The sequence below is a fragment of the Natator depressus genome, chromosome 6 (genome assembly GCF_965152275.1).
Source record: "Natator depressus isolate rNatDep1 chromosome 6, rNatDep2.hap1, whole genome shotgun sequence".
NCBI lineage: Eukaryota > Metazoa > Chordata > Testudines > Cheloniidae > Natator > Natator depressus.
In genome coordinates, this window is record NC_134239.1 from 59,493,920 (window position 1) to 59,514,475 (window position 20,556).

The following is a 20,556-nucleotide window of genomic DNA, read 5'->3' on the forward strand; positions in this document are numbered from 1 at the left end:
TATATACATACCCACCCTGTCCCCTCATAAGTATACAATGCTTCACACAGAAAATAAAGATGCAAATCCATGCTCAAGAAACTTGCAATCTAAGTATAGTACAAAAAGATACCAGGAAAAGAGGGAGGTTCATATACAGCAGTTATGCAATTACATGTTCTGGCCTTTAGCTTCTTTTTAAATCTTTTGATAATATAGAACGTTGGCATAGAAGAGTGGGTTTGAGGGATGAGGAAGAAAAGATTAATTGAAGGAGGGATTTGGAAGAGAATAAAGGGAAAGTATGCTGGTATGCACCATCAGGATGGATATTCCAAGTGCTGGAATTTAGCAGTTAATTATAGCATATGTTATAGTTTTGAAAACTATTGACAGGACTTTTCATTTAACTCCCATCTGAGGTGCTAACATTTTGCATCTTCAATTTTATCATTTGAATTACAGAGTAAAAATTTCCAACACGGATACTCTCTTCATTGAGCTGAATGGAAAGTGGGCAACACTTGAAGTCTGTATGCTGAGGGTACATCTACATAGCAAAGAAAAACCTGCAGCTGGTCCGAGGCTCAGGCTGCGGTGCTGTTTCATTGCTGTGAAGACTTCCAGGCTTGGACTAGAGCCTAGGCTCTACGACCCTTCAGGGTGGGAGGGTCCTAGAGCCCGGGCTCCAGTCCAAGCCTGGAAGTCTTCACAGCAATGAAACAGCCCCGCAGCCAAAGGCCCGTGAGCCCAAGTTGGTTGGCATTGGCCAGCCCCGGGTTTTTCTTTGCTATGTAGATATACCCTTAGCCTATGGAAGCAGAGAAAGGTACAGTAAGATCTAGGATACCATTGCTGCTGGCAATACTGTACTTTGGTTGGGAAGGACAGTCTATTCTAAAGACTTCTGTGCTTTTTAATTAAAAACAGCGATAATATTAGAACACCATTGTTCACTATAGAAGTAGTTCTGGCTGTCTCTGGCCTAATGGAGCAATTCCCAAAAGCACGACAATTTTAATTTCTCCAGTATGCAAGAGAAGATCACCTACAATTGCTTGGTGTGCTGTGTTTTCCTAACGTTCTGAGTTAAGGTTAATTGATTTCTAATGCTACATCCAACCAACATGGTGAAATGGGTTGCTGTTTATCTGTAATTCAAAACTAAAGTCCATTTGTTTAATTTCTACACATTTCTAGAACATACAGAATTTTCCAGCTAAACTCTGAAAGTTGACTCATTTAATTGCAAGACTTCCCCTCCCCGTTTTACTTTATCTGCAACACAGAGCATAAGTTTAGAAATGATTAGACTACTAACAAAAATCGCTACATATTAACAAAAAAATAACTTAAAATGTGCCACACTATTATTCCCTATAAGTTCCTTATCACAAGGAGTGAAATACACTCAGATTAAAGTAATTGTGTAACCAAGAAACAGATAGATAAATTAAATATGAATGCCTACTTTTCTTCTATGGAAAGAAAATAATCAGGATAAGAACTTAGTAGCCGCTAGGACAGGGTGGATAAAAATCAATTATTTAAAATAAATTTCTTTAAAAAAAAAAAAACCAAAACAGATTTTTAACTGAAAATCAGATTTCTTTTATAAAATGCTTTTTGAGGAAAAAATCTAAAGAGTTTTAATTAAGATGCATTATAGCTCAAAGATATCTCATCATGGAATAGGGATTCTAAATTCTATAGTATGAGACAATATATTCATGTAATGTTTTGTAAATGAGTTCCAACAGTTCATGGATTAGGGACCCAATCTTATGGGGTTCCAGGGGCTTCTATAGAGATATTTAGGTTAATCTTTCTACCTACCCAATGGGACTCAGTGCTCAGTCTAGAAGATAGCATCAGAGACGTTAGTTTTGCAGTTCTCAGACTGAGAACGGGTGTCTCCAGAGATATTATTGCTGTTAACAAGCATGTTATTTGTAAATAAATATATAGAGGTGAGAAACAACAGACCTCAATCCCATTGTTTCTCTGCAAAATTTGTGTACACAGAGTCAGTTCCTTACCTCTCTCTAAAAGTGCAAATTTTCAAAAAGCTAAATGAATAGAATATATTGTTGGGGCGGAATAGCTCTGGATAAGGAGACAAAGTCTGGAGATAAATGTGAGAAGGGAGGGACAGGCAGTAGAAACAAAAGTGAAACTGTCTGAGCAGCATATTCCAAAAGTCTTGAGGTCTTTCTGAGTGTAGCCTTCATTGATTTGAAATCTACCATACTACTCTCTCACTAGAAGGGAAAACCTATCATGGCAGCAGGCTGTAAAATAAACCTAGTTTGGGTGTCATCTATCTCTGAGTTGTGAAGATTATGTATTAGGGCTTGGCTACGTTTGCAAGTTAGAGCACATTAAATCAGCCCTGGGTGCTCTAACTCCTGAGGTGTCCACACTGACAAGGCACGTACAGAGCCTGGACTCTGCAGCTGGAGTGCTCCTGGTAATCCACCTCCACAAGAAGCATAAAGCTTGCTGCGTCCCGACTGAAACGCCCGGGTGTCAGTGTGGACGACATGTTGCATTACTGCGCTGTGACTGGCCTCCGGAAATGTCCCATAATCCCCTGAAGTCAAGTGACCACTCTGGTCATTGTTTTGAATCAGCTGCAGGCATGCGGATATCCCCTTTCACAGCTCCATTTCAGACAGCAGGCATGCTTATCTGCTCCGAGACAAAGCAAACCATTACTGTGGAATGCTGCTGCTGTGCGCACTTTGAACTTTTTATTCCACTTCTACTCTTCTCAAGTTTTAAGACGGCTCACTCATCATTGCATTTTACTTGTCTTTTCTGGTTCAGAAGAGAAATTTTTTTAGGATTTAGAATACTAAACACGCTGTTTTGTCACAGAGCTTATGAATACAATAAGTTAGTCACAGCACAGCAGAGACATTAGCAACTGGCCATCCAGTACACAGTTTCTTCAGATCAGGGAATAAATGGACAACATGGCAGGAACGCTGAAAGTAGCAGCTGCGCAGGGCAAATTAGCTCTTCCTAGAAAGGTCACGTTAACTATCACAAAAACATATAATTAGGAAGGAGAAAGGACTTACTTTCCTGCTACATGAGCATTTTCAACATAGGCAAGTGCTGCTTCTAATCCTTTCAACTGAGCCACTGCATTGGAGTCTGTCACAAATTTCTTTATTAGTCCCAGATACTTGGACCATTCAGGGCTTTTCTCATCTTCTATTTTCTGAAAAAGCTTCAGAGCTTCTTCGTAGCCATTCACTCTGGCTTTCCACAACTAGGAAAAGAAGTCACGAGTTAGGCATTGTGTTTAGTTAAATAGCTTGCCATTTAACTTTCATTATAACTTTTTGTATAGATCTGTCCTTCTCAGTACATAGCTTGAATGGTTGTCTCTGATCAAAGGAAGCACTGGATAAGAATAGCAAGCACACAGAAGATCAGTTGTGAATGAAATTTGTGTAGATTCATCAGCTGCAGCTAGTCTGCCTATTCTCCATTAAAGAAACATCAGGTTCATGTAATAGTTAGTTTTACCCACACTGGTATTATTGCTTGTTACTGCACTGAGGGTTTGAAAAAGGGTTTAATCCTGCAAGTCCTGTATGTGCAGAAGTCTTATTTCCCTCAATAGGAATTCTGTACAGGCTCACGTCCTAAGTGTATTCTAATAGTATGTAACGCACTCTCTTTGTATAATTGGTTTAATTTGATCATGGCAAGAGTTATAATTAATACATTTATTCAGTTACAGACACCATTTATTCTGCCTGAGCCTGTGTGTCCAGAAGAATACATATTAGGTCACGTTTGACTTTTTAAAAAAAACCGAACACTGCTACCTTAAATGAATACAGCCAAGATTATTTAGAATATGCAAGCTAAACAAGAACATTTTAGAACAGTATTTAAAAAACTTCTCCATCTGTATGAACTGGGCAGATATATAATCCTGAAGCACTCTTTCAAAGGATGATCTCAACATAAAATGCATGTAACTTGATGACACACATCAAGACAGAATGTCTGAGCTGCAGTTCAAAACTTCCCATTGAGGGAAAAACAGGAAAACCTTTTTTGGTTGAGCATAAGAAGTCAGATGATACAACATCTAAAGCAGCATTTCTCAAACTGGGGTCCATGGACCCCTCTGATCAACTCCTCCCCCTCAACCCTGTACACTAAAAGTCTGTCGAAACAGTGGGGTTAAGGTAGGCTTCCTACTTGCACTGGCTCCACACTGCTCCAGGAACTGCCTGGCACATCCCTGTGGTCCTTGTGCGGGGTGTGTGTGTGTGGGGGGGGAGGGGTCCTTCTGTGCACTCCCCCCGCCCTAAGCTCCGACTCCACAGCTCCCATTGGCCAGGAACTGCGGCCAATGGGAGCTGCGGGGGCGGTGCCTGCATGCAGGGGCAGCACACTGAGACCCCCCGGCCCCTGCACCTAGGAGCCACTGCCACAGAGATGTGCCGGTCACTTTCAGGAGCCACCAGAAGTAAGTGCCACCCAGCAGGAGCCCGCACCAATCACCCCCTCCCTCACCCCAACCCTTTGCCCCAGCCCAGAGCCTGCACACACACTCCTCCCAGAGCCTGCACCCCCCCTCCCACACCCAAACCCCCTCCCAGAGCCCACACCCAACCCCTTGCTCCAGCCTGTGAAAGTGAGTGAGGATGGGAGACAGCAAGCCACAGAGGGATGGGAGGGGATATAGCGAGTGGGGGGCAGGGCAAGGGCTGAGCAGGGGAGGCTTGGGGGGGTCCCCAAAAATTTTTTAAATAAAAATGGGGGTCCTGGGGTTGCTAAAAACTTTGAGAACTGCTGATCTATAGATTTGTATAAGTCTTGTGGCTGTGGAAATCTCCAAGATTCTTATACTGATATATGTCAGGCTAAGCACAGATGCCTCCCACTTCATTAATTCATGAGAAACCAACTTCTAAAGAGTACCACATAAAAAAAAACAAACAAACAAACAGTCATATCTGCAGGGACCAATCCTGAATTAGAGATGAGGTGATTCTAATAGGTCTTCTCCAACTTCAATTTGTGATTCTATGCCCATTTTACCCGGACTGAGAGTTTGGAAAGTATTTTATATTCCAATGCAGCTTTTCTTGAAGGTAGGAAAGGTTTTCACAATTAAGAAAGTATGGAAGATGCATCTTCAGGAAATTCTTATTTTTTTTTTTAAATAGTTGATCACCTTTAGTATTTGCCCATAAGTGTTTGGTTACCCTTCTTCCAGTTTGTTCAGTAAGATGGAGTGTAAGGATGCAAAAGCTCCTTAAGTTCACAGGTTGAGTACAATTCAATTTGGCCTTAAGGACCTCCCAGCTCAGTTATACTTGCCAGCCAATTGGAACGAGACTCAATTCCTCCATGTAAGACTTGTCCAGAGATTGAAGTGGGAATAAAATCCACAGAATGCACATATGCACAAAGTTACATGGATACCTAATCTCAAACTCTTATAGTCTAAAAGTATTCGGTAAACCAAAGAATTTAAAAATTCTGAAAGTTTTATTTTTCCTACTTATCAAGACATCCTCACTGTGTTGGCAACCTCAAGATTTATCTTCAATCATTACAGTATAACCTCAGAGTTTCAAACACCTCAGGAATGGAGATTGTTCGTAACTCTGAACAAAACATTATGGTTCTTTCAAAAGTTTACAACTGAAGATTGAATTAATACACCTTTGAAACTTTACTATGTAAAGAAACATGCTGCTTTCCCTTTTTTGTTAGTAGTTTACATTTAACATAGTATTGTACTGTATTGGCTCCCCCCCCCCCCATTTCTGCTGCTCCCTGATTGTGTACTTCCAGTTCCAAATGAGGTGTGTGGTTGATGGGTCAATTAGGAATGCTGGTGTTCGTAACTGAGGTTCTACTGTACTTGAAGGTGGACATGGAGATAATATATCCATTTTTCTTCTTGATAAAGAATGGTCACCACAGGTTGATATCAATTCTTCCCATCAGTCCTCAAGGGTCCTGGCAGCAGTTCAACTGCAGAGGAGCTGACATGGACATCCATTTCACGTGTGGAACATTAACACGTTGGACACTACACTTCGACTGATCTGTTAAGAAGAGGCTATCAAGTAAATTCTGCTCTAGAAATCCTACTCAGATTTCAGTTCCCTCTTTTGTTAACAGAACTGAGGCAGTTTCAAATAAGGTTGCATGCTTTAACATGGGACTGTCCAGACTCGATCCACTTTGGTGTAATTAATAGGTACAGCAGCCGTATTGAACCACCCACAATAAGTATATGGAGCAAGGACAAGTTCTCCTACCTTGTGTTCACATTTCTGATCAATGGACAGTTTAATCCACTCGCTATCGTCTCCCATTGTGCCTCAGGTTCTCTCTATAGTTACAGTAATTCCTGGGGAGAGAAAAATATAGTTAACTCCAACAAGCCAGGTAGTTTCAGAAGGTGCTACATCTAGTTATAATTTATTATTCCAACAGAAATAAAAGTGAAAATCCAGTATTCCATAAGAACATTCTAATCCTTGTAGCTGGAGGGGGAGCAAGGGGGGTAGGGTGGAAGAGAGAGAATTAAGCTAGCCATTACATTTAGGTACCCACACTAAGACCATGGTAGTCTTCTAGCCTTAGAAGAAAGACAACTGAACAGTTACAAGTTAAAGAACATTGATGCTGTAATCTGTTACATTCCAGGGGACTGAAGCCTCAGTCTGGGAAAGTTTCAAATGAGAAATAAAACATGCAGAAGTCAGACTAAGTGTAGTGAGTTCTGTAGGAAGTTTTTAAAAACGCCAAAAAAAGGACTAGGTGCCCATTTACACTGAAAAGCTGACTCATTGCTGACAATACTTATCAGCAACAGGTACCCTGAAAATAGTTGACTTGCTAGTATAAGAAAGACAGTCATTTCTAGGACCTTGAAAAAAAGCATGGATTCATTTGAACAGTGCTGAAAGAGGGACAGACCCATTTATGCTAGCAGTCAAATTAGTTTTATCGCTGGTTCAGAGGGACACAGAGCTAACAGTTGTCAGCAGCAGGTCAATTTTTTGACTGTAGTTAGGTCTACAAATTCACACCCATTTAAATATTCTAGAAGTTTCTTAAATCTAATAGGAATGGGTCACATCAGACAATCCAGACCCAATCCCCATCTTGGATGTATTATGTGACTAATCTAACTGCTCAGCAAATAAACCAAGAATACTGCTACAAGGGAGAACAAATTAGTAGAATGAAAATTCAGCAGCAGGAAGGGAAGAGTTCCCAGGGCTCTGTATACAAACTGATGAAGTGAATCTGGAAAAGGGTCAACTTGAATCGGTTGCAAAGAATCCAGAATAGCAACTAGGATGTGCAGAACAGGAAGACGACAGATAATACAAGGTGGGCCATCTTCTAGAGTTACTTTATAAACTCAGGCAGAATTTTTTTTTAATTAAAATCAGGAAGATCTACTCAAATACTCTCAGCTTCTATGGATAATGCTCAAGATTGTTCTCACCATAGGTGTATAAACCAGCTAATCTGCACACAGCCTCCACAGTGAAAGAGTCAAACATTAGGTTTATTTGCAGGAAGTACAATCAAAGTAGCAAACCTATTCTAAAGTGTAACTATGCAATTTGTCGTTCCCATTTTGCAAACACTGATGTAGTTGTTTTCTTTCTTTTCAGCAACAGCAGAGTTACTTAAGTGGTACTGAAAATAGGGCAAGTTTGTTTTTGCAGCAGCAGAGACAGAAATTAAACTCAAGTGCCAACAAAAATGGGGACTTGTCCTATTTAGTTAAAACAACATTAGAGTAGTAACAACAACAACAACAGAGGCCATCCCCAGATCATTCTAAGATTCTATGCATAGGAGGGTGGGAAGGCCAACAAGGGCTGGGTTTACTATTTCCATTCACCAATTTAATTTAGATTATGGGCCAAATTGAGCCTTCTGTAAGTGGATACAACTCTCACAATTTAAATGGGCATTTCACCCATATACCAGAGCTTAATTTCAGCCTACTGGCCAAATTCTTCCCTTGGTACATAAGGTAGGACAAGGCATAAATTTCAACACAAAAAGGTACTCTGAATGGAAGGTAGAATTCAACCCTTGAGGTTTGTGTTAAAGGAGGTACCATTAAAAAACAAAAAACAAAAATACCACACACTCCACAGGAGAAGCACCATAAAAAAAAAAAAACCACCCACACACTCCAACACTCCACAGAGGTAGTACAATAAGGTCAGTTTCACTAATGCACCTTCTAGTGTCAGAGCCACTGTTTCAATCCAGATCACCAGCATTCTGTAACTGAATTTGCATCTACATATCTGACCTCTTCTCTTCCTACACCTTATACTGATCCCCCTCTTCCACCAAAATCTCTCTAAATTACTTGTTATCTTTCACCTACTCCTAAAAGAGTGACACATCAAACTTTGTTTTTTAACAGCTTCCCAATTAACATTCAAAGCACCGGTCTCCTTCAAATCACTCCCAAAGACCCACCTTTCCCACAATGCTTGTGTACACTAAAGTAAGGGTTTGAAAAATACATTTACCAGTAACAAGTGGGAAGCTTCCCAAGTGTGTGAGGGATTGTTTCTAGCACCTATAATTGTGAAGGTAACCAAATGTAAACAGATGCAGCATTGTCTTCTCCAATCTGCAGACAGCTCCAGTGTCTGCTACTCAGCTTTGCCAAGCAGCAGGAGTGTGAAGTTTATAAGACATTGGATAGATTTATGGTTCCTAGTCAGAATCCTGGGGGCAGCAGTGAAACTGTCACTTGTTTATTTCATGTTCCTGAGGAAGTCTACAAGGAGTAGCAGACACAAGGTCTCGAGAAAGCCTAGAAGAGACAGGGACATGTATTAAAATGAAGGAACCTGAAAGCAATGTCCTAAAAGCACTGCAACAAAAAGTTTAACACTGGGACTGTTCAAGGCAAACCCCCATCTGTGTCCAAGAAGAGAGACCAGCAACATGAACACACTGCTCCCGGAGTAAAAGGAAGTGTTTTGCTTCTCTCCAAAATCTTCCAGTGTTAAGTGTAAAGTAAAGGTTTGGAATAGGACAGAAGCGACCACACTAGCCCCATCAGAGTTGCTTCTCACATTAGGATCAACACAGCAACAGTGAAAGTTAAATAGCTTTCTAGTGAAGTGTTAATGTAACACTAGGCAAAGTGGACCTCTCTCTCTTCATCCAGATATTTTATCTTTGAGCCTGTTATTAATTCAGTGCTACACCTTCCACCAAAGTTTAACTCCATAGCTTTTTGTATTTTAGGGATCATCTCATGACCAGAAGTAATACCAGCTCTAAAATAGGGGTCCTCAAGCTTTTTCACAATGTGGCAGAAAGTCAGTCCCCCAGAAACCTTCCTACCCATTCTTCAACATCATGCCTGTGTGGACTATCACATAACATCTGTGGCAACTAAAGTAATAGGAAAGTAGTTTATTTTAACCTGTCTTCCAGATGCCAAATCACATACAGAAGTAATGAAAACCAACCAGCATCCTGTAAGCAACCAGCTCTCTGAGGATCAGCAACAAACACTCAATGGTCCACAGCTGGAGAATTGCAGTCTTAAAGATCACTTCTCTTTAGGCTTAATTATTGCCCCACATATTCCTTCTTAACATCTTACATAGTTTGAATTTTTCTTCTGTGAAAATAGCTTAAAATGAAAGTGAAAAACCCTTAAGACCCTTTAATGGGTTCTACATGCCTTTCCAATTTTTCAGGTCTTGTAGGACACTCCCACAGCTTCATTTGCAGCCAAGGTTCTGCTTTTATTACCTGAAGGCTTCTTACAAGAGGCATGTGAATGCCACCTCATACTTTCTAACATCTAAATAGCAATTAGCCTCCATAGGTGACAATGCATGCTATACTAAGACTGCTTTATTACTTCAGTCTTGCAAATCTATTAGTATTTTATCTCTGGAACTTTTCCTACTAGTTTCACTAGTAAATAGGATGAAAGAAGTTCAAATAAAGAACAGATTCTAGTTCTTTCACAGTCAATTGTTACAATTCAGCACTATCCAAAAAAATGAAAGCCTGCTAATCAACTGAAGAAAGTTTTGCAAGACTAGTTTGGTTTTGGCTTTATCAATAAGACATTTATAACTGCAAATCCCCAGATTCATCTGCAGAGATGAAAGACAAACCCTCCCTAGCAACTCTTCGCTGGACAAGCTCCTATAATACGGAGCAGTTGACATATAAAGGATGCCAGGGAAAGGGATGTGTCTACAGATCTTATAGGCAGTTTATAGGCAAGAGGGGGAAGAAATGTGTAAGAAAGGGGAAACTGTCTGCAATATTTATGAATCCTATGTGTGCCTCAGTTTCCCTCTGCACTTTGCATTGTAAAAAATGTTTAAGTCTCCTGGTCAGACAGCATAGGAGGCATGAGGTAGGGCGTCACCTGGTTGTCTGGAGGGAACGAACAGGGTCATAAAACAACTGGCTGAAACGGACCTTGAATCAGAGCAACCAGCAAGACAAAGATGTCCAATGACTGAACCATTAACATCAAACAGTAGAACACCCTGGGGAGACAGATAAGGGGGAGAGGGAGAGCAAGAGATAGACTATCACAGCTTGGCTGGCTCATCATGGTACTGGTTTGACCTGGGTGGACTATGGCTTAGATTAGCACAGAGAGGCAGAAGTTAAAGACCTTCATCTTGTGTGTGCCACATGACTAATATATGTTACCTTGTTTTGAAAAGGCTGCCTGTTTCACTGTAAATACTCAATGAGTGTGTCGTGCCCTGAAGGGGTACAGTACAAACCTGGTGCAGGACTGGCTTGGCTGGATTTACTGCAGAGAGCCATGGAGAGAGACAGGGATAGCTAGTGCCAAAGGCCTAGTCTCAGAGTCCTGGAGACCACGGGCCTGCCCATGTGGAACTCTCTTGGGTCCATGAGGCCCAGCACACTAAATGGGCCTCTCCCATGAGACTGTTTACAAGCTGGGGCACAGACCAGACCCTATGACTCTAGCACAAGGCTTCCAAGAGATAAGAAAGTGTTAAAGTGGGAAGTTCTGAGAGAACATTATAAAGCTATGGACAAACTGCCCAAAGTTTGTTGTGACATAATGAGGAAGACGCCGTCAAGTCAAAGTTTGGAGTAACACTGAAGAGCAACAGTTGGTTGCCAAATTTAGCTAGAAACTTAGGCCATGTCTACAGTAGGAGTGCCAGTATATTATACTACCAAAGTGCTCCTAGCGTGGATGCAACTATAATGGCAAAACTGCACTTGATTGGTCTGGCTGCATCTACACCAGGGACTTTTGCCAGTGCAGCTATGTTGGTCAGGGATCACACCCCGAGCGACATAACTATGCTAGCAGAAGTCTGCAGAGTAGCCAAAGCCTTAGTTCTGTTACCTAAATCTGGCTCTTAAAATCTTGAAGATGCAAATAGTGAAGACATTTGGTTTTGAAATGTTTAGAAACATAGAACTTATTTAGCAAATTAGTACCGTTTCAGCTTCCAGATGACCTCTCCATAACAAGTGCAAATACTAACAACAAGACTAGTTTGTCCTAAGCCAGAATGGACACATTACTGGAACTGACCTCTGCTGCTGCTATCTCAGTACTTATATGGCTCCCCACCAATTCAGTATCAAAAAATTACTGTTCCAAAAAAGTAGATACCTACTGTTTCAACACGGTTTTACTCTTACAAGTTAAAGCAAACTTTTCTAGAAGATCATTTAAAAATGTTAAATTCTGAGAAATTGGTCAAATCAAGTCAATTTCCAAGGAGGCTCTTTTTGAAGTATTAAAAAAAAATTAAACCCACTAAAGTTTCTCCTGCAGTGGAGGCACTGTTTTGCCCACTATAAAGAAAGCTACAATACTAGTTGAATGAACCAGCTGAGATTAGACCTGTCAGTTCAGGTTATTCCCTTTTGTCAATGCAGTGTGCGGTCATCCCTTCAGGAAGGGCAGGATTATCTGTCCACATGTACTTGTTTTGTAGCAGTTTTAAGTCATGTTTAATTTCTAGCTCTGAAAATGCCAAGTTTTACTTGAACTAGATTAAAATTTTATCACATTTACAATATTTGTGAGTTTCATCACCATGGCATCTGAGCCTCGAGTTTCACTTAAGCAAAGACCTGACCACACTAAAATAGCCTGATAGAAAAGTTCTTCAGAAAACCCAAGAGATCAGAGCAGCAGATAACCAGCTTTTATTTTACAACTCTCAAAGGTGCAACAGAAAAATTAGAGTCTGTAAGATTTCCCTAATCCAAGAACTATAGTCTGTTGAATCAGACCAGAGTAATAAATAATACCTAGTTAGAACTCTTTGGGCTTGTGTAGCAGGTTCTACATTACTAAGTGAGAAACTGGAGTCCATTACCAGTCCTGACCTCTTGACACCTGCAAGAGGAGCAATGAGAAATAAGGGGAACTTTAACCATGTCACTTAATAAAAATTTCTCAAGATGATTAAAGAGAAACACTGGCAGGCTTTAAGTCAATGATTGGATATTCCTCAGCAATGGAAAAGGGCTGGGTACTGTTTTGGGAGGGTAAAGAGAATCTCATTAAGTGATCTGCAGGATGACAACTACCTTGAAGAAACTGTGCCCAAAGATTATGGAAACCCACAGCACAAGTCCTCAATGGAAGAAAGCAAACAGGAAAAGCAGATAGGGAGAAATTAACTTCAAACACGATGGCAAAGACAGTTGAATAAGGTTGTTTCTCTGAGCTAAGACAAGATAGCTATACACTAATGGCATGTCTTCACTAGCGATGTTAAAACGCTGCCGCGGCAGCACTTTAACGTGGCTGTGTAGTCACAGCACTAGAGGTCTCTCAGTGCTATTAAAAAAAAAAAAAAAAAAAAAAACTCACCTCCACGAGGGGAATAGCTCCCAGCACTGGTGCACTGTCTACACCAGCACTTTACAGTGCTTAAACTTGCAGCGCTCAGGGGTTTTTTTTTCACACCCCTGAGCAAGAAAGTTGCAGTGCCGTAAAGTGCCAGTGCAGACAAGCCCTAAGACGTTCAGCAATAACGTGTTCTTAGTAAGTCTCCCCTGTAGTAGTCAATAACTTTGTTCTATATCGGTTTTGCTGAGATCTCACCAAAAAAACCAGAGCAATGCAAATTTAATCACATTACTGCTATGTACTGAGGAATGAAAGTTGAAAGAAATTCCAGAAAATGTAACTTTTCCTAAATGTGCTCTTTGAATGCAATTTAGATGCACTCTGGAAAGAATACAGCAAGTTACTTAGGTGAGCCAAAGCAAACTGACTTTTCATCATGGCTAAGAAAGCAAGAGTGGCTTGCGCTGTAAGAATAAAACTGGAAACAAGGCCAACATTAGAAGCAAATGGAAAAGGGGGGGGTGAAGAGGGAGGGAGGGAAGGAAGGACAAAATGTGGTCAACTTTGGAACAAGTAGGCTAAATTCTAATGCTAGATATGAGAGCTCCAAATGCTGGTGGGTAACAACTTACAGACTGCTTTGCGTCCCCTCCTCCACCCGAGTGTTTACATATCTATGGGCCATGAAAACCTTAAAAAATGTTAGGCTGAGGGGAACTGAATCCTCCTTCACCAGCACATCAAACATATAGGATCATCCCTAAATGATCACCAACTGCCTCCCCCTCCAGAAACACCTCCAGCCCTAGTCTAGTTCACACACAGCCACCCTTCCCCAACAGCTAGAACTGTCACCCAGCTAGACTTCTTGCTTAACCCCCCTCTCACCCAGGCCTTCCAGCAAGCTACCCCTCAAACTCTGCCGGATCCTCAGGCCTAACCGTCCCCCAGCCAACAACTAACTCATTTTCCTGCCAGATTCCCCCTGCCTAAACACACCCGGGGCCACAAACGCCCTCCCTCCCAAACTCTCCAGCAGGGCCCCACCTCCTCCAGATGCGGCAGCTCGGAGACATTTTACAAGCAGTCCCCCTGCAGCCAAAACAGAACAGTTCCACGGATGGATAGACTCTGGGCCCAAAGCTACGGGTCCGTGCAGCTCCTAAAGCTCGGCTCCGAGGCCAGATAGAGCGGAGCAGGCCGCCCGCCCGGCATTGTTTATCCTCGCAGTCTCCTCGCTCCCTCCCACCTCCCGAACGCTAGGCCCCGACAGCCCCACCATCGCTCCAGGACGGGCAATTATCCCCCCAGCTTCCCTTGTCCACGGCAGACCAAGCCAGACACTTACCCGGGCGGCCGCGGCCCGGCTCAGCTGCAACAGCGGGCGGGGCGCTTCATCCCCGGCCGGGAAACAGGCACCTCCTCCTCCAAGGGCGGAGCGCAGAACGCTGCAGCCGACGCCACCAGCCCCCGCCTCCCCTCGCCCCTGAGAGGGAGGCTCCCCCTTCCATGTGTCAGACAAAGGCGCTCAGAGTAGTTAGGACCCTACGGGGCCAATTCTATGCCCCCTTCTCCCAGTGTCTTCAGGGGTTAGCGGAATCGCCCGCAGTCCCATGGGTCCAGCTTCTGTTCCCAATCCTGTCGCCAGGGGCACCAGGTCTCCTTCGGTCCTTCAAGACTCATTTCCTTCCTGAGGCACCTGCTGAGGTGTCCCCCTTGGAGGGCCTGGATTCCTCTGCTCCGAAGTTGAAGAGCAAAGGCTTGGCTCCTGCGGGAGAGGATGTGCTGCTCCAAGCCACTTGTCTCCTTTGGCAGCAGCTTGGGGCAGGCCAGACACTTTAGGCATTTCTAAGCCAATCACTGAAGTAGATAAGCACCAACATGCAGTCAGTGAGCCACCAGGTTGGCCCTTGGGATGCATAATTTTCATGGGTAACAATGCCACCTAGTTCCTATATAGTACTTTTCCTCAGTAGATCTCAGAGCACTTCACAAAGAGGGCAGTATCATCCTCATTTTACAGATATGGAAATGGGAGGTGAAGTGACCTGCCCAAGGTCACAACAGACCAGTGGCAAGGCTGCGAATAGAAGCCAGGTCTCCTAGGTCCTAGTCCATTACTTCTCAATTCTGACACCAAATCACAGCATTTTATCTGCAGGACCCCAGCCCAATAACTAATAGTTATTGTAATATTTAGGCTTTTTAGCACTTGCATACAATGCTAACAGGCATAGCAGGCAGAATCTCTCTCAAAAATGATTTTGTAGCAAGTACTAACTGGAGGAGTTTAATCATAGAAATGTAGGACTGGAAGGGACCTCGCTCAGTCATCTAGTCCAGTTCCCTGCCCTGAGGCACAACTAAATATTCTCTAGACCAGGGTGCCCAATCTACAGCCTGTACATCGTCCACCAGAGTATTTCGTAAGGCCCGCGACATGCTTCAACACAATATACTAATGGCCAATTCATTAACATTTGGTCATCATGTTTACATCATTTCATATACTCAAGGAAGTATGTAGAATCTGTTTGGCAAACATAAGGTTGTGTTTAGGTTTATACGGTCCTCCTATGTAATAAGATTGGGCACCACTGACCTACAACATCCCTGACAGGTGTTTGGAGGATTTTAAGAATTTCTTGCCCTGTCCTCAGTGGATAAGATGATAATTTGTTATCCTCCTCTTTATAATCAACTTTTACATACTTGAAGACTTATCAGGTTCCCAGTCAGTTTTCTTTCCTTATTTAGAGCTCACCTTTGGCTATAGAGAAGGAACAGAGGTAGCAGTGATGGGCTGGAGCTGTTGGACATTAAAGATGCTAACCTGTGAGAAGATCATACTTTCAGCTACTGCTCTAGAACAAGACATGCAATTACAGCTATCCTGTGGGTCAGATCAATCAGTAATACGTCTAATTTGTTGCTTGACATTTTGAGATGCATGTTCTAAAACAGTGGCTCTCAACCCTTCTAAACTACTGTATCCCTTTCAGTAGTATAATTTGTCTTGCATACCCCCAAGTTTCACCTCACTTAAATATTACTTGCTTGCAAAATGAGACAAGAGTCAGAGCACACTATTACTGAAAAAAATGCTTACTTTCTCATTTATCATATAATTATAAAATAAATCAATTGGAATATAAATATTGTACTTACATTTCAATGTACAGTATATAGAACAGTATAAACAAGTAATTGTATGAAATTTTAGTCTGTACTGACTTCAGTAGTCCTTTTTATGTAGCCTGTTGTAAAATTAAGCAAATATCTAGATGATTTGATGTACCCCCAGAAGACCTCTGCATACCCCCAGGGGTAAAGGTACCTCTGGTTGAGAATGTACCCCTGTTCTAGAATAACTAAGTGCCATTTATGACAAAGCCTGGTACAGTAGAAGCTGGGGTGAAGAGTTTCCTCCTGAGAAAAAGTACTGAAACAAGTCATGATCTGTCCTTTCAGTCTTCTGCTCAGCTAGCCTGAAGAAATAAGTCTCCTTTGGAGTATCAAAACTGCTCAGGGAACTAATCTCTGAAGATACCTTTCCACTGTTACAGCTCTCTCGTGAGGCATCAACAGCACACATCATTTTCTTCTGTCAAACGTTTATTAGTCACTGTAAACGAGCTGCAGAAGTAATTGTTTCAATGATACCTTGCTTCAAAGCTCACAATCCTAACTCAAAAGGCAAGAATCTTTGCAACAACTCACTTCAAGAGACTTCTTAGGTTGGATGGACAACCACAGTAACATTGCCTTTTCATATATGGTCCAGACAAGGTTAAATTTAGACATAAACATACTAGATTTTCCTGCAGCACACATCTGGACCCACTGCCATCTCCCCTTGTGAGAAAATATCCTGGGGAGTGCTGTTCCTCCTACACTGTACAATGCCTGCAAAGATGATGCAAACCTAATCAGTTTCATTCCATTATGGAGGGAGGACAGCCATTCAATCCTAAAGGATGCAGCAGCACTTCTAGTAGGAACTCATTTCCCTCCCAACCCTGTATAAAATCCATAAACCAGAATCATATTACATCAGTTGTTTCAAAGTTAAAAAAATTAACAGCTAATATTCTATAAAGTTAGGAACACAGGAAATTCAGAGTTTAAAAAAAATTACCCTGAATCTCCACTGTTAATGATGCCCCAAAGGAGGGGGGAAATCAGAAGCACGCTGCAACCGTATCTATCCGTAATATACAGCTTTATTTTAGACTGTGACCGTAACTTTGAGTTCCATAATCATATATGATGGTGCACTTTTTTATGGCTCTTTACTCATACATCAATGAATCTAAAACTCCTGCAAGATGGTTATCACAGTAACCAAACATTTATTGGTTTCAGAGTAGCAGCCATGTTAGTCTGTATCCGCAAAGAGTAAAGGAGTACTTGTGGCACCTTAGAGACTAACAAATTTATTTGAGCATAAGCTTTCAATGAAGTGAGCTGTAGCTCACAAAAGCTTATGCTCAAATAAATTGGTTAGTCTCTAAGGTGCCACAAGTACTCCTTTTCTTTTTGCAATTATTTATTCTCCACTCGTCATTATAAGACCAAATCCTAAACTACTCATCACCTCAAAGGATTGAATGCATTCTTCCATCCAAGTGGCCAGCTCTCCCTCTTCCACCACTAGGCACAGAACTAGCCGGTCTTCCCAAACACATCACATGCCTAGACCATGAAGCTATAGGATGTAGACTGCAAAAGTTAGCATGGAAATAAGTAACATTTGAAATAGGAGATGTACATATGAAAAAAGTTTAAAATGTTGCTCTATGGAGTACATACTTGTTGTTCCAACAAAAAAGAAAGATGGGATTCTTGAATCTCTACAGGGAAGAGAGAAGGTAGTTTGACTACCTTCTCTGGTTTTCCAGAAGTCAGAAATCCAGCTCTTCAAGTTTAACCTGAATTGTTTGCGCACACATGCATCTCTCACACACACACACACCATGTTCATGTTGGAACTCCCATCTACTGTTCTAAACTTCCCATCTTGCTGATAATTCTCACAAACAAACAACTAATTGCAAGTTTAAGGTCCTCTGTTTAGAACCACATTAGCGCAATGGACTGCTAATTTTGCTGGCATTTTCCTCAATATAACGTTCTTTGAATGCAATGCAAGTGTTTTAATTTCATTGCAACTCCGTTTGTTTTTAAAAGAACATTTGCAAATTTTAAAGAGGGGAACTACCTGTGCTGAAAGGATAAAAACCTCAAACAAGGCCAAACGTGGAAAGAGAAAGGATGTAGGGGGAGGGAAAGAAACAGGAGAATTAGATCACCTTTTGAATTTATAAGATCAGCTGCTCCAGTGTTAGAGCTTATATTCACTACACTGCAAAATGCATATTTAAAAGTCACACACTGGCAGGTAAATTTCCATGGCCTGCAAAGACAAGTCTCCTCATTAAGTTAGTAGAGGTGATACCATGTGACCTCTCTTTCTATCATGAAGTTCCCCTATAGCAGACAATCCAAAATTCAAAGTTCCATTTTTTTCTGAAAATTAGATAACTAACAACAAAAATGTTTTACTCAACATTTGCAATGCTGAAGAATAGAGTATGCAATTGTGGAAACAAGACACATTCTAAGATAAACAGAGCACCATCTTCAGTTACAGCCCATTTCAAACCCTGTGTGCACATCTGTATACAAAATAAAAATTAGAATCGAGAAAGGAGAGAATGCAGCATAACAAGGCAGTCTACACATGGATTAAAATATGCTCCAATCTAGCACTGTAAATACACTCTATGAGAAATAGATGGCAGAATGATTTGCTTGCAGGGGTAGCATCCAGTCTTAGCTTGTTATGTGCACACAATCTAATTTACATTCTCTATCCTCTTCTGCTGCATAGTATCAAAGCTGTGCTGCATTTTCCGATTGTCACTGACGGCCGGATTCAGCCAAAGTAAAAGTTGCAAAAGGTAACAGATAGCCCCTGAAAATAATAATCTCATTTCTGTCAAATCTTTTGGTATTCTTGCTAAGTAGAAAGATGTCTTGTGATCCTTATCGCAACATCAGCTGACAGGCTAGGCTATCTTGTGACCCACAGCACCGAAAAGTCAGTAGGAAACTCATTTTGAAGCTAGATCACCAGAATTCAAGACACATCTTAAGTCCAAGTATCAAGAGTTGGAAAGAACCAACTGAGTGCCAAGAGTTATGCCTCAAGAGAGAGCTCAGCTCACAAGACATTAGTTTTTTTTTTCAAATCACTTCTAGAGGCAGGAATTGTCATGTATCATACAAACTGGTTTCCACCTAGAAAGTCTGGCCTGATCTAAATTCCATAGCAAAAACTCAAGTGATCTTTTTCCAAATTAGTTGTTAGGAAGTCTGTCAGGTGCTAATAAAGCTCAGCATGCCGAGGGTCGCTGATAACCTGCACAGTGACCCAAAAAGTACCTTTAATGCTGGCAGGTAACAAGAGCCCGATACACTACACCTTAGCTCGGAGTGCCCAAAGGGCCAACCGAGTCCCGCCTTGACAACTCACGGAAAGTCCAAGCGATGCATCCAACACAACTTTCAAACAGGGCATATTCCAGCCCGCAGCTGCGCTAACACAGAGGTGCGAGTACAGGGGAGCACGGCGCCATCAGAGCTGGAACCGCTCGTCCCTGCAGGCCACACGCTTGGCCCCACCTAGCGTTGGCAGGCACCTAATGCGGGCGCGCTACGTTCCCCACGGGCGCCCCTGCAGACTCGCCCCACGGCCGCTCCAGGGAGAGGTCGCTGCCGGCCGGGTCGCTCGGTTAGGAGCTCAGCACGTTCTCGGCCTACGGCAGCTCCGCACCCCATCGCCGCAGCGGCGGCTGCTGGCAGGGCCCGAGCTCTGGCTCGCGGGAGAGTCCCAAGGGGGCCGGGTTTGTTCTTCCCAGGCCCCCACCTCACTGGGTGGATGGGCCTAGAGACCCCGCGCCGGCCCCGCCCAGCAGCAGGACGTTAAACTCTCCGCTCACTTCACACCCCCCCTCCCCGGGACCCTGTTGGGCGGGAGAAGGGAAATGCCACCCGCGAGCGGGAGCCTCGTGACACAGGCGGGGAAGCCCCCGGCTAGACATGTAAGTCCAGGGCGGGGGGTGGGGAGAGGACACTGGTGACGCTCACCTGAGCCGGTGCGGCGAACTCCAGGCCGCTCCTCAGCGAGGTTTGAAATCACTAACGCCCCCCGCACCTCGCAGTGTCCTGAGCACCCATTGGTCGCTGCCGGCCCCGCCCATGCCCTCAACCTGGCAACTCATTGGGTAGTTTGAATCCGGTAGAGCTACGTACCGTCTCTGTTCTTTAAAGGGGCAGCTCCAGGCCGTGGTGGTTGCGGCGCTGCATCCCCCACGGCCCGTTCTCTGGCCAGTGCCGGGCAAAGCCCCGCCCGCCTGACTACCCGCGGGTACCGGACTGCCGGCTGCGGCCTGCTAGGGAGCCAGCGCCAGCAGAGTGACTCGGGCAACGTGAGGAAGGCGCCAGGGTGGGGAAAAAGGAGCCGGGCTGCGCCTCTCGCCGCTGGATTGACAGAGGAGGAGGAGGAGGAGGAGGCGGCGGCGCGCGCTGCGCGGAGAAGGCAACACGTGACACTAATGAAATGATACTTTATATCGGACACGTAATTGGCCTGCGGAACCCTCTGCCACGAAAACCCGTCAGGAGTTTGG

The 20,556-nt window shown here is 43.0% G+C and overlaps 1 protein-coding gene across 1 annotated transcript in view; it reads right to left on the minus strand.

The window, feature by feature from the left end:
* The window catches only part of CKAP5 (cytoskeleton associated protein 5), a 98,611-nt gene extending 84,280 nt beyond the window's left edge, over positions 1–14,331 (minus strand). The window contains exons 1-3 of the mRNA XM_074955382.1: positions 14,211–14,331; positions 6,288–6,379; positions 3,066–3,259 (exon numbers count right to left, since the gene is read on the minus strand). Coding sequence (XP_074811483.1) covers positions 3,066–3,259; positions 6,288–6,344 — 251 coding nt within the window. The 5' untranslated portion in view covers positions 6,345–6,379; positions 14,211–14,331. The remainder of the gene's footprint in view (positions 1–3,065; positions 3,260–6,287; positions 6,380–14,210) is intronic.
* Between the last annotated feature and the right edge of the window lie 6,225 nt (positions 14,332–20,556).